General features: G+C 37.2%; 2 protein-coding genes across 3 annotated transcripts in view; one reads left to right on the top strand and one right to left on the bottom strand.

Annotated features, from left to right (window-relative positions):
- The window catches only part of LOC139934661 (CMP-N-acetylneuraminate-beta-galactosamide-alpha-2,3-sialyltransferase 2-like), a 34,441-nt gene extending 27,733 nt beyond the window's left edge, over positions 1 to 6,708 (bottom strand). For both annotated transcript variants that reach the window (XM_071928993.1, XM_071928992.1), the window contains exon 1: positions 6,655 to 6,708. The gene's annotated coding sequence lies outside the window, so the exon portion shown is untranslated. The remainder of the gene's footprint in view (positions 1 to 6,654) is intronic.
- An 83-nt stretch (positions 6,709 to 6,791) lies between these two features.
- LOC139935012 (trafficking protein particle complex subunit 2-like protein) lies at positions 6,792 to 12,030 on the top strand. The gene is made up of 4 exons (XM_071929455.1): positions 6,792 to 6,848; positions 7,789 to 8,049; positions 9,886 to 9,965; positions 10,567 to 12,030. Exons 1-4 carry the CDS (start codon positions 6,816 to 6,818, stop codon positions 10,607 to 10,609), a joined length of 417 nt encoding a protein of 138 aa, XP_071785556.1. The 5' UTR covers positions 6,792 to 6,815; the 3' UTR covers positions 10,610 to 12,030.
- The last annotated feature ends 117 nt before the right edge of the window (positions 12,031 to 12,147 follow it).

The raw sequence follows: 12,147 nt of genomic DNA, 5'->3' as shown, positions 1-12,147 counted from the left end.
TGTAGGCCACAATTTATACCCATTTACTTTTTTACTAGGGCCTTAGTTTTGTTTTTGTTTCAGTGCTCAGCTCCAAGCATGCATATATGATCAGGGTGCTTTATAAATGTTGGCATTATTTAGAATTGTTATTATTCTAGATTCAGTAGTGGTGGTGTCATCTTCAACATGCAATATACACACACACTGTAAAGGAAATTTAATTTGTGTCTTAAATGCCCCCAGGTACTGTGTCACATATTGACAGATTGCAATACTGAGGTCAGTCAGTACAACATCCTGACATACATTGTAAATACACATGGGCCAGGTTTCTCTGTGGGGATTTAATGGCATTTGGCCAGGTCACCATCAGGGGCAGGCTCTCCCTAAATCATAAGCTGTACAAAACACTTTTACTATAAACACTTATGACAAGAAGGGTGCAGTGTACATTGCCAGGCTTTTCCTTACAGTCTACATTAAATGACTACACAGCTCATATAGCAAATTGTACACTTTTTAAATGTCATAAATTCCACATTCTAAAGACACTGAACACCTTTGGTAGTAGTCAAAGACCAGTCTTCTCACTTGGTGTCATCCAAGATCTACACAATGCACAAATTAACAAACCTGTGAAAATATGTATTCAATTGGTCATTGAAGTTGCGAGATAACAATGGAAAATAAAAATACCCTTGTCACACAAAGAACTATTTTTGTTGCTTTCAGATGCTAAAAATTATTCTGAGTAAAATAACCAATAGTGTCCAGTGCCTTTAAATTTGTTGAGGAGGCAAATGTCAACAGATGCCTTTTTTTTAATGCAATCAATACTGTAATTACATAAAGTTGGTATTCAACCATGTGTTCATTGATTAACTACAAGCTGTTTCAAATGCCATGTGTTCTCTTTCCCACGATGCATTCACAGTTTACTACATTAGTTTAATTATTTACAACAAAGACAATTACTCAGTTCCAAGGCACTGGATGCTATTGGTAATTACTCAATATAATTATTAGCATAAAAACCTTACTTGGAAATGAGTGATGGGGAGAGGTTAATAATATAAAACATAGTGAGAAACAGATCCCTCTGAATTGACGTAGTTTTTGAGAAAGAAGTAATTTTCCACAAATTTGATTTTGAGACTTCCTGAATTAGATTTTGAGGTCTCGAAATCAAGCATCTGAAAGTACACAACTTCTTGTGACAAGGGTGTTTTTTCTTCCATTATAATCTCGCAACTTCGACCACCAATTAAGCTCATATTTTCACAGGTCTGTTAATTTTAGAGATAGTTGAGATACACCAAGTGAAAATACTGTCAATTACCAATACTGTCCAGTTTCTAATCAATGAGAATATTAGGGCCAGGCAGAGTGGGTAGCATTTTTTTGGGAAGGAAAAATAACTACACAAATAGTTCATACTTCCTGCAAAGCTTTAAATGTTTACTTTATAAAAACTCAAAACTATACTGTATTATAAAAAAAAAAACACAATGCATTCACATTTAGCTGCTTCATTAGTTTCATTATTTCAGGCATGCAACTGCCCGCTGAAAAAAAAGAGGAAAATTTTCAAAGGCACTAGCAAGTGCGGAGCGAGGCGGCCGAAACGCCATGGGACATGATACCCACAATGGTACCCTAGAAACAGAGGTTCAGGTTTATTGTGCTCTACGGTGCATGGTTAACATGTACTAGGCTTATTTTACATGATTGTAGTTTTTGGGTTTTTTTTTTTCTTTTTTTTTTCCCACGTTTAAACAAAAAAAAAACGCGGAAGAGTTGCATGCCTGTACTTACAACAAAGACACTCAGTTTAAAGGAACACGTTGCCTTGGATCGGTCGAGTTGGTCTTTGAAAAGCGTTTTGTGACCGTTTGTTATAAAATGCATATGGTTAGAAAGATGATTTAAAAGTAGAATACAATGATCTACACAAATATGCCTCGAAATTGCGTGGTTTTCTTTTTACCTCGTCCAATAACACCGTCGGCCATTTATGGGAGTCAAAATTTTGACTCCCATAAATGGCCGACCGTGATAGTTCGCGACGTAAAAAGAAAACCGTGCAATTTTGAGTGATACTTGTGTGGATCATTATATTCTACTTTTAAAACATCTTTCTAACCGTATGCATTTCATAACAAACGGTTTCAAACGCTTTTTATAGACCAACTCGTCCGATCCAAGGCAAGGTGTTCCTTTAACCAATGAGACTAATAGGGCCAGGCAGATCATGTAGCATTTTCTCGAAAAGAAAAATAACATGACTACACAAATAGTTCAGACTTTCTGCAAAGCTTCAAATGATTACTTTTAACAATTTAAAGCTGTACTGCATTCAACCATTGAAAAAGTCTGCACAAAGCACATTGATTCATGCACGAACCGTTTCTCACATTTTGAATGTTTGCTGCCCGTTCGCGAGTGTTCCAGCCACTGTTATTAAGCTTATTATGTGGGTGAATTCGTAATGTTATTGTTTTTTTTTTGAAACACTCAAATGCAAGTTGCCAGGGAAAAAAAATATCTTTTAACACTGTGTGTGGACAGAATAAAAAAGACCACATCCGGTTTAACTCACGACAGTTGACCCATTGACCTCCGTAATCATTATGTAAACACACGGTGACCAATCAGAACAGGCCAATAAACAGGATGTTAGAGTAACGGGGTCGCGTTTGCTTTGACCCTTAAAACCAAAGACAAACCGTATCGGGTTCAACTCAGTGCTGTCTGAACGCAAGGGTTTTTTATTTTTACGACCACCCCCTGCTGCTCGTAGAAGTTAAACCAGTTCGGGTCTAACTTAGTACGCTGTCTGAACATACCCTTTGTGGAATGTTTTCCCAAATTCAAAACCTATTAGGCTAATCCCGTAGAAGTTTTGAAAAACATAAACTGACATTGGGTGAAAAAAGGTAGACCTTTTTCTTTTGTTGTCATCGGTATAAAAACTCTGCATGGGTGGGTGCACATTCATTCAACCCAACCCAAGTGAATCCATCATGGATAAATGATGCGCAACACTATCGATACAAAGATCGGGTATTGTACTAATTGCCTGCGGTATAATAGGCATTGTTAAAGCAAGTGGAATAACACTAACAAGTAGGTCAAAGGAATAACACCGCCACTAACAACAAGAATTTAGAGTTGACCTATTAACCACTTTGTAGGCCCTATCAATCACCATTTCAAAAATCCAAATACATACATGTACAATTTATAGGTTTGAATACACATAAAGTATATTTTGTACTTCTCAAAAGAGTTTTGGGCTGAACAAAGAGAAATGACTCGAGCAGGATTTAATACCAAAGCCCTCATACATTATGGGCTGGTGTCTACCAACTGAGCTGTCTTGCCCTATCTACATCAGTTGGTGGTCTCCCCAAACTAAACTGAGAGGAGAGCCCTTGAGATGGGCTTTACAATGGTATGAAACTTGACAAAATACAGTAATTATTTCTAGAGTGATTTGATCATCCTTGCTTTGTACAATTTGTGTCTTTGAAAGCTCTCTGTAGGCCTACACAATCCTGTTAAGAACTAAGCTTTTGAAGAGCATTTTGAGTATCCCCACTTGCTGGTTATTTCCCAGCGAAGAATGATGTCTCAAAGTGGCCATAAAAATGTGAATTTCGGATGCAGGAACATTCCAGGCAGATTTTGAGGTTGTGTCTACGTGTAGCCATGGAGGTTCTAGGCCACACTTGTTTCAGTATTTTTTTTTTTGTAAGGTCAGGATTTTTTTTCTGTGTATGGTTTGGAAAATAAACAGAAAAATGCTATCTAAATGCAAGGTAAACTTCAAGGTTCATTTCATGACTGGTACACAGTTATCAAAACCAATCAAGGACAAAGGAACAGTGTACAAAGTCCAAATGTTCAGGGCTCGCCCTTTACGTTAGCCAGGCAGACAAAAATAACAACTGCTTCAGATAGGAAACATATTTCTTCCTTTCCGATTTTTTTTTTTAAGGGGTTATAAATTAATGCATTGTTCAGAGTGTGAATGTAACTTTATTCATGACCATTGGACATTTTTTTTTTATCCTGCCACCACTTTTTCACTCATTATAAAACAATTTAGTCTCTAATTTACTTAAATGAGAAGTAAAAATTAGTGAAAAAGTGTGGCAGAATACAAAAGTCTTCTCTTGTATTTTTAGCTGCACAGGTTTTTTGTGTTACTATCTCAGCTCTTTGAATTCATTATTTTGTAGAAGTTTAAAACCCAAGGTGATGTTGTGCACACCTAGATTTCCCAAGAACTATGATTGTCGTTTGTTCCTGCCACTATTGATCATCTCCTTGACTGAACCTTTATCAGAAAGAACCTCCTCATAATAGTTCTACATACATTGTACATGTAAGTAGTTAGTAGAAGTAGTTCCACACACCTAGTTGCCTAGCTGGCAACAGCCAAGTTCTCTCTGTTCACATTAAAAACAATGTCATTGGTTCAACTTCTATGAATGAGTTGCACTAATCAAGAAATTGTGATCTAGTACAGTTGGCTTTCCTAACCAACAACCAAACAAAAACATTCATAGCCATCTAAAAATAAAAAAATTAGTTATAAGAATACTATGACTAGCCATTGCTTAAGTCATCAATTCGATCGCACCATAGAGGCAGGCTAATTGTTTATTCGCTATACCTAACGGATGACGAAATTAGTAATCCATTATATGAATTTGTTAAAATCACTCAAATAATAGCTAACCAGGCCTATAAATTAATAAATTGATAGGCTAATTTGTTTGAAAAATGTAACAAAATGATATAACGAAATGAATTTACTATAAAAAAAACTATACGTTTACTGATTACTAATTTGTTAATATAAGGCCTATCGTAGGAGGTCCTGTTTTCGAGGTGTCCCTAAAATCGTGGCAAATCTTTTACCACTCTGTGCGCGATGTCCCTACAGTCCCTAGACAAAAATTGTGTGGTTTTATTTGCCAAGCAAAGAGTCTCCTCTCCCTTGACCAAAACTTAGAAACACGTAAGGCTCCACTGGTTATTTGCACTTGTAAATGCAAAAAGTTTGGTATTTTAGGCATTACAAAAATATGTCATAATGTTGAGGCCATATAAAAATATTTGTCCACCAAAAAAGTTTCATCAAACACTATTTCAATTCACAATTCATGATGATCAAATCATGTGACTGAATATTTTGCTGAGCATTCTGGAAAAAAAATACAGAGGCCTAAAGAAGCCATCATTTTCTAATATTTTTGGAGATTTTTATTTCTTAAACCTCATATCAATATTATTATTAATATTAAAATTTAAACATCAGCTTGTTGATTCAATTATCACTGTTTATTTATACACTTTATTATAAATATTAAGAAAAAAAATATATAAAAAAATATATAAAAATCAGATTTGAAAGCCAGTAATTATTAGATAAAATCTTTTTTGAATTAAATGAAGACAACTGCTGGCCATAGAGTCATACACAGAGTCTCAAAGAACACTTGTAGTCACTGCAGATGTTTCGTCCATGGGACCATGTACCAGGAAACAATACTTTCTCGTTTGTCGTGAACACAGGAAAAACTCAAAACAAATGGAGCCAGCTGAAGTCATCGAAGATCGGTGTGTGGTGTAAACATTTCAATGTCCATCAAGTTTTAATATAATTTATGTTTGCATACTTCATATTAACAAATGAAGATAATTAGGGCATCGGTTGATATATGGCATCATTATTTTTTTCCCAATTCAAAGAAAAAGGTATAATACCGTGAAAACTGGTCTAAGACTAAGGTAAGAGGAGGATATAGTTCTTATTTATTTTTAGTTACCAAATTAATGTAGTGATCTACCCTAAACCAACTGCAAAGCGTGAGCTAATTACTAAGCGCGAGCGTGCGCGCGGTTGGTTTGGAATTAAGAATATTATTATTTAGAAGATAATTAATAACAAGGTTTGGAAAAAAGAAAAGGAATGTAAAAGGAAGAGTTTAGTTTGAGCTAGACTGGAGAACAGGAGGGTTCGAGAAGAGAACTCTTAATAAAATCATTTATCGTGACATCAACTTACTTTCGAGTTCAACTTGTCATTTGTTTGTTCTGTGGCGAACTTTAATTATTCAGCGTCAACTTCAAGTTCAAGCCCTCCCGATTAACGTACTACTAGTCTACTCCGCACGTACGTGAGGAAGAAGGACCCAAACCCAATCTACAATATTACATTAACAATTCTTTAAAAATATGAATAACATCATAGGCCCTATTCATTATAACAGATCACTAATATTTTTTGTAGAGCAAGTGAGAAAATTACAGCAACAAATGGACGATCAAAACAAGCGTGCCGTTGTTGCAATCAAAGTGAAGGTATTAAATTCTGCAAACACACACAGTCTGCTATTTTCTTCCTCCATGGTCTGACCATGGTCTTACAGTCAGCATTTATTGCACGGTATTGTGTGCGGATGGCGTGTGAGTTGCGCTTGCCTATCTCTCTCCCTCATAAAAAAAAATCTGCTCAAGACGTCTCAAATATTGCTGTCTATTTCAGGCCTCTGTGCTGTATTTTGTTTACACACTTCCAAACTATCGAACATCATCTCTAGCAAAACAGCTAAAGGGAAAAGATTGTACTACTCAAATTCCCATAAAAAATGTACTTACCTTTTTACTCGCGTGCTGGCTGTCCGCTTGTTGTCAAGATTTTTTGTCTTCAAAAAATAAAATATTGATCAGTGAAATACAATTATGCTCAGCCTGCCTAAAGAGGGCGCTATTCATTTCCAGTTACTGTACTTTTCCCCTCTTCATTTCTTTCCAGCAAGATGGCAGTCTGTGTGGCAGTGATAGCGAAAGAGGTAAATAACATTTTGTTTTTGTTGCAAAATTTACAGTCTGGAGCATATAAGTGCTACGTAACCAACCTACCAAGTTAGATAGGAATACATAGAATGTGTACGTGTAGTGCAACATTTGCAGGGAATGATTTCGTGCAGCACTTTTGGTTTTGCATAGCAAATTGATTCATTTTGATTGAGCAGATTATTATTATTATTATATTATATTTTCTGTGCACAAAATTAATGCTAATTTTAGCAAATGGTGATTTTTGAGTACTATCTATACAAGGGAAATCGTTCACTGGTGGTTAGTCATTGTCTTGCCTTCGACCCATGTTGGATTAATGGGGGTCGACTTCAAAATTATACAATCAAGAAAAATAATTTTGAAACAATAAATTATTATTACATGAATAATAATGTGGTGGGCAGGGGGAGGGGGCGGGGGAGGGGGCGGTGATTAGGGTAAGAGTTGATCATAATTGGTCATCGGGTCATGGCCGGTATGGGTTGGGGAGCTCGGAGGGGATGTGGGGGGGGGGGGAGGGGGGATTGTGACTGGTGTGTACACCACAGATCTTGCAGACTGATGACACACAACTGCAAATTAATAATACCATATTTCAACCAGATTGGTTGAATTTGTACCCGGGTAACCTCGCACTCGTACTTGGTCATTTTATATATAATAAGCCTAGTACTGCATCATAAGTACATCTAGTATCCATGATCTATCTATTATTTTGTTTTCGGAGGTAAGTAGAATAGATACATAACTTGTTTCAGTTAACTTTCATTCTGTAGTAAACACTATAAATCTGTAGCGCTTGATGATACGTTGGGCCGGAGTGTAATCTTTGGTTCATAAATCACTGAACAAGAAACATTGTTTTTGATGCAAGTGATGAAGATTATCTGATTATGATATCTGTACATATTTGTATTCATATTTTCACAGAATTATCCACTGTACATTAGCACCATCCCTACTGAGAATGAGCTCAAATTCCACTACACCGTTCATACATGTCTAGACGTTATCGAAGAGAAGGTTTCGGCCGTCGGCAAAAGCGTCAATGACCCCAGGGAGTTGTACCTCGGACTTCTATACCCAACGGAGGACTATAAAGTGTACGGTTATGTGACAAACACCAAGGTTAAATTTGTGATCGTTGTAGAGTCATCCAATATGCAGCTGAGGGACAATGAGATAAGAAATGTAAGTCAAGTATCAAGTTCTGCCAAGTACTAGAGTGGTCGAGTAGTACTCTAGTACATTAAAGGGATGCTGCAGTGAATTCAAATAAAACAGTTAATTTTGCTGTCATTTATTTCTGATATATGTATTGAACATCAATAAATGTGTTTTGTTTATTCCCGAAATATCTGACTTGCGCAATTAGCGAATAAGTCATGCCCCCCCTTTTGTGGATTGATACCGCCCCTACCATCGACGTCACGTCGGGAATTCAAACATATCGTCGGCAAAAAGAATCTGGTCCCCAACTACACGCGCCTAGGTACCAGGACACACAGTGCACACGTCTCTATATGCACACAGCCAGGGGGGCCCGACAGCTCGGGTTACCGACATGACGTCACGTTTATGCAAATGAAGGCTCCCTTTTAGGGGCGGGGTGGGTTCCCCTAATCTCTTGAAAACCATTTTTAAAATACTTGCGCATTTAACAAAAAAATATATAAAAATATTTCAGGTTAAAAAAGTCATGTTTGATCGTTTAAATGAATAAAAAAAACACTGCAGCCACCCTTTAATAGTACTTGGGCCATCAAGTACTAGTTCGCATGTTTTGAGTATCAAGTATTCTGATCTAAGCACAGAGGCCAATAGCTGAGTACTAAGTACATGACTTTGAGTACAGATTATTAGTCAGTCGAGTATCGAGTATGAACTTTCACAACAAGTATGCTCTTATGGTACTCGGATACAGGTACCAAGTACGAATACTACAACACTGCACTTTAAAGGCAGTGGACACTATTGGTAATCACTCAAAATAATTATTGGCATAAAACCTTTCTTGGTGACAAGTAATGGGGAGAGGTTGATGGTATAAAACATTGTGAGAAATGGCTCCCTCTGAAGTGCCATAGTTTTCGAGAGAGAAGTAATTTTCCATGAATTTGATTTCGAGACCTCAAGTTTAGAACTTGAGGTCTCAAAATCAACTATCTAAACGCACACAACTTCGTGTGCCAAGGGTATTTTTTCTTTCATTATTATCTCGGAAGTTTGATGACCGATTGAGCTAAAATTTTCACAGGTTTGTTATTTTATGCATATGTTGAGATACAACAAGTGAGAAGACTGGTCTTTGACAATTACCAATAGTGTCCACTGCCTTTAAATGGTCTGCTGGCCCAATGGCAGTCAGAACACCCATGGACCAGTCAGAATTCTCTCCAACTAGTGATTTGTTTCTGTATAATCATCCAGAGAATGCTAACTTTGCTCATTTCTTCAGTCAAATTTCGTCAATTAAGATGTCAACAGAAATAACATCAAGACAACAAATTTAGTTTGTTTTGTGTTTTGAAATTTGGGGGGGGGGGACTACAAATGTACATAGGGAATTTCATATCCCAAAGTGACCTTTATTTTCTTTGACCTCTTTTTGTGAATGGAAGTAGGTCAAGCCTTGTGACCGCTATTGGCATTTTGGTTCCAGACGCTTGTGATCTCTATGGTATCTTAAGGGTTTATTAACTGTGTGGTCTGTTGTACTAAAAGGCAGTGGACACTATAGGTAATTACTCAAAATAGTCATTAGCATAAAACCTTACTTGGTAACAAGTAATGGGGAGCTGTTGATAGTATAAAACAGTGTGAGAAATGGCTCCCTCTGAAGTAACATAGTTTTTTGAGAAAGAAGTAATTTTCCAAGAATTTGATTTGAGACCTCAGAATTAGATTTTGACGTCTCGAAATAAAGCATCTGAAGCACATGATGTGAAAAGACTGGTCTTTGACAATTTTACTAATAGTATTCCAATGTCTTTAACAGCCCAATGTCACTTTGTCTTTAATACTCAGATGTTTAAGACGTTACACAATGCTTATGTTGATATGCTCTGCAACCCTCTCTATACACCAGGAGAAAACATCAAGTCCAAGTAAGTGTCAAACTCGTCTCTGCTTTGTCTCCCCTCGATGTCATACGTGTACCACCACATGCCATTTTAATTGTGATCATTTAAAGTTTACCAACATGTAGTCTCAAGTCTGAGGGATTAAAAGCAGTCACTTGCAATTGAGCAAGTCATTGTACTTGACATTTATTCACATCTTACTCGCGTATTAGTCATGACTTCTGAACAGTGAAACTAGGGAAACTTGTGTCTTTGTTTGAGCAAGACACCTACTATGACAGCTTCCCTTCACCCAAGGGCAAATGGCTACCTGTGAGGAGGGCAGAGATGGTACTTGTAATTTAGTCAGCATGGATTTGCTATACTTGACAGCACAGGCTGTATACTCCCAAGTGAGGGTTTATGAAAATAATGCAAAAATGGCCCAGTGACCAGGGGTGATAATGTTGGAGTGCCATGAGCATCACCGAGTGACTAATATGAGCCCTTTTTCAGAAACTACTATTGTTATTATTAAAAATGTGCAAGGTTTGGACATGGCAGTATCACAGCATCCATTGTATACCAACAGGAAAATTTCAGATATTTTGATATTTTAATCACTTTTTTTCTTCTTTTTCCAAAGGACATTTGACAATACAGTGATGCAGATGATGGTTCAAGACTGATCTCCTCTACATCATCCAAGAGAACTCTTATCATAACGACCCCTTGCAGATGCTGAACACACCTCCGCAAAATGTGCTTCCACCATTTCTGGTCTTTCTGATGGAGCACAGAGTATTACCTTTATTATTGTACAGTCATCGTGTCCTTTGCCAATTCAAATACATGCAACCAGGGCCCACTTTCATAAAGCTGCTTGCCGGTAAGCAAGTTTTGGGGCTCATGAACGATCAAGATATTTAGGGCTTGAACATTACACTGGACCACAGGCCCCCCCGAGGACAGTAGATTCAGTGTCGGGCAAATGGACTTATCAACGGACAAGTCCGGAGGTCTTGTGTTTTTCAATTGAAAAACAATTGAATCCATAGGATGTTCTATAGCTAATGAGAACCTGGACCCAATTTCATAGAGCTGCTAAGCACAAAAATTTGCTTAGCATGAAATTTCTTCCTTGATAAAAACATGATTACCAACCAAACTTCAACGTGATTTTCAGGATAAGCAAACAACAGCTGAATACCAGTAACAAGGAATATGCAACAAATTGAAACTTGGTTGGTAATCCTGTTTTTACCAAGGAAGAAATTTCATGCTTAGCAAATTTGTGTGCTTAGCAGCCCATGAAATTGGGCCCTGTCCTGCTGTTTATCTACTGCAACTTTTGACGACGACTAGAGCAAGCTTTTCGATGTTGCTGCTTCAATATACCTCAGCAAAAGTACAATTCCCCCCAGATTCTCTATACTCTGATGTAGTAGATAAAACAGCAGGACAAGATCTTGTCTAAATTGGTAGCCTCCTAATTTTCTGTATCTACTCCACAGCAGTAAACAAACAGCAAATCTAGGTCTTTTGTGAACTAGGTATTCTGCCAATAAAAATTCCGCGGCAGTAGGACAAATTCTTAAATGAATATTCTACACAGAACAGCAAAGAAGATTTTGTCACTTAGTGTTACAAAAAAAAAAAAAAAATTCATGTTCTGGCATAATTGGTCATTAATGCATGTCTCTGCACTCCGAGGGACTGTAAGTGCCTGGAAGAGGGTCCCTTTTCTCAAGCTAAAGGCCGAGGAAAATAGGACCTTCTTCTGATCACTCAATGTCCCAAGAGGAGATAGATTTGTACTAGTGACCAAATTATACCAAAATATGTGTTGAACACACCTCTGTCAAGAACCAAAAAAATCAATTGAAGGAATGCTTTTAGTTCCCTAGACTCTGTATTTTGGTTGCTATTCACCAGTCACACTAAGAGAGGGCACTGTAACCAGTTTTTAAAAACTTTTTCTCACAAATTTCACACACTTGCAAGCGTCTACAAATGTGTAGGTCACGGTGGTACAAGTTTAATGCACTGGGCTAAATTATTGAACCTCAAGAGTCTGTGTTTTAGCCAGCCAGAATACAGAACCAGTGTTATATAAAAAAAACTTAACATTTGGGACTAATTGTACACAAGTCATTCCTAACAAACTGACACTCGTTAGATTTGTTAAGATAAACTTGCAGACTCTATTTTCTTCATCAAGTAGTCA

The sequence above is a fragment of the Asterias amurensis genome, chromosome 3, assembly GCF_032118995.1.
Source record: "Asterias amurensis chromosome 3, ASM3211899v1".
NCBI classification, from domain to species: Eukaryota; Metazoa; Echinodermata; class Asteroidea; order Forcipulatida; family Asteriidae; genus Asterias; species Asterias amurensis.
This window is presented reverse-complemented; position numbering and strand designations above follow the sequence as displayed.

Coding starts and splice junctions, on each gene's coding strand:
- LOC139935012 (XM_071929455.1), top strand. CDS start 6,816: ATGGCAGTCTGTGTGGCAGTGATAGCGAAAGAG. Junction 6,849..7,788: donor TGGCAGTGATAGCGAAAGAG/GTAAATAACATT, acceptor ATATTTTCACAG/AATTATCCACTGTACATTAG. Junction 9,966..10,566: donor GGAGAAAACATCAAGTCCAA/GTAAGTGTCAAA, acceptor CTTTTTCCAAAG/GACATTTGACAATACAGTGA.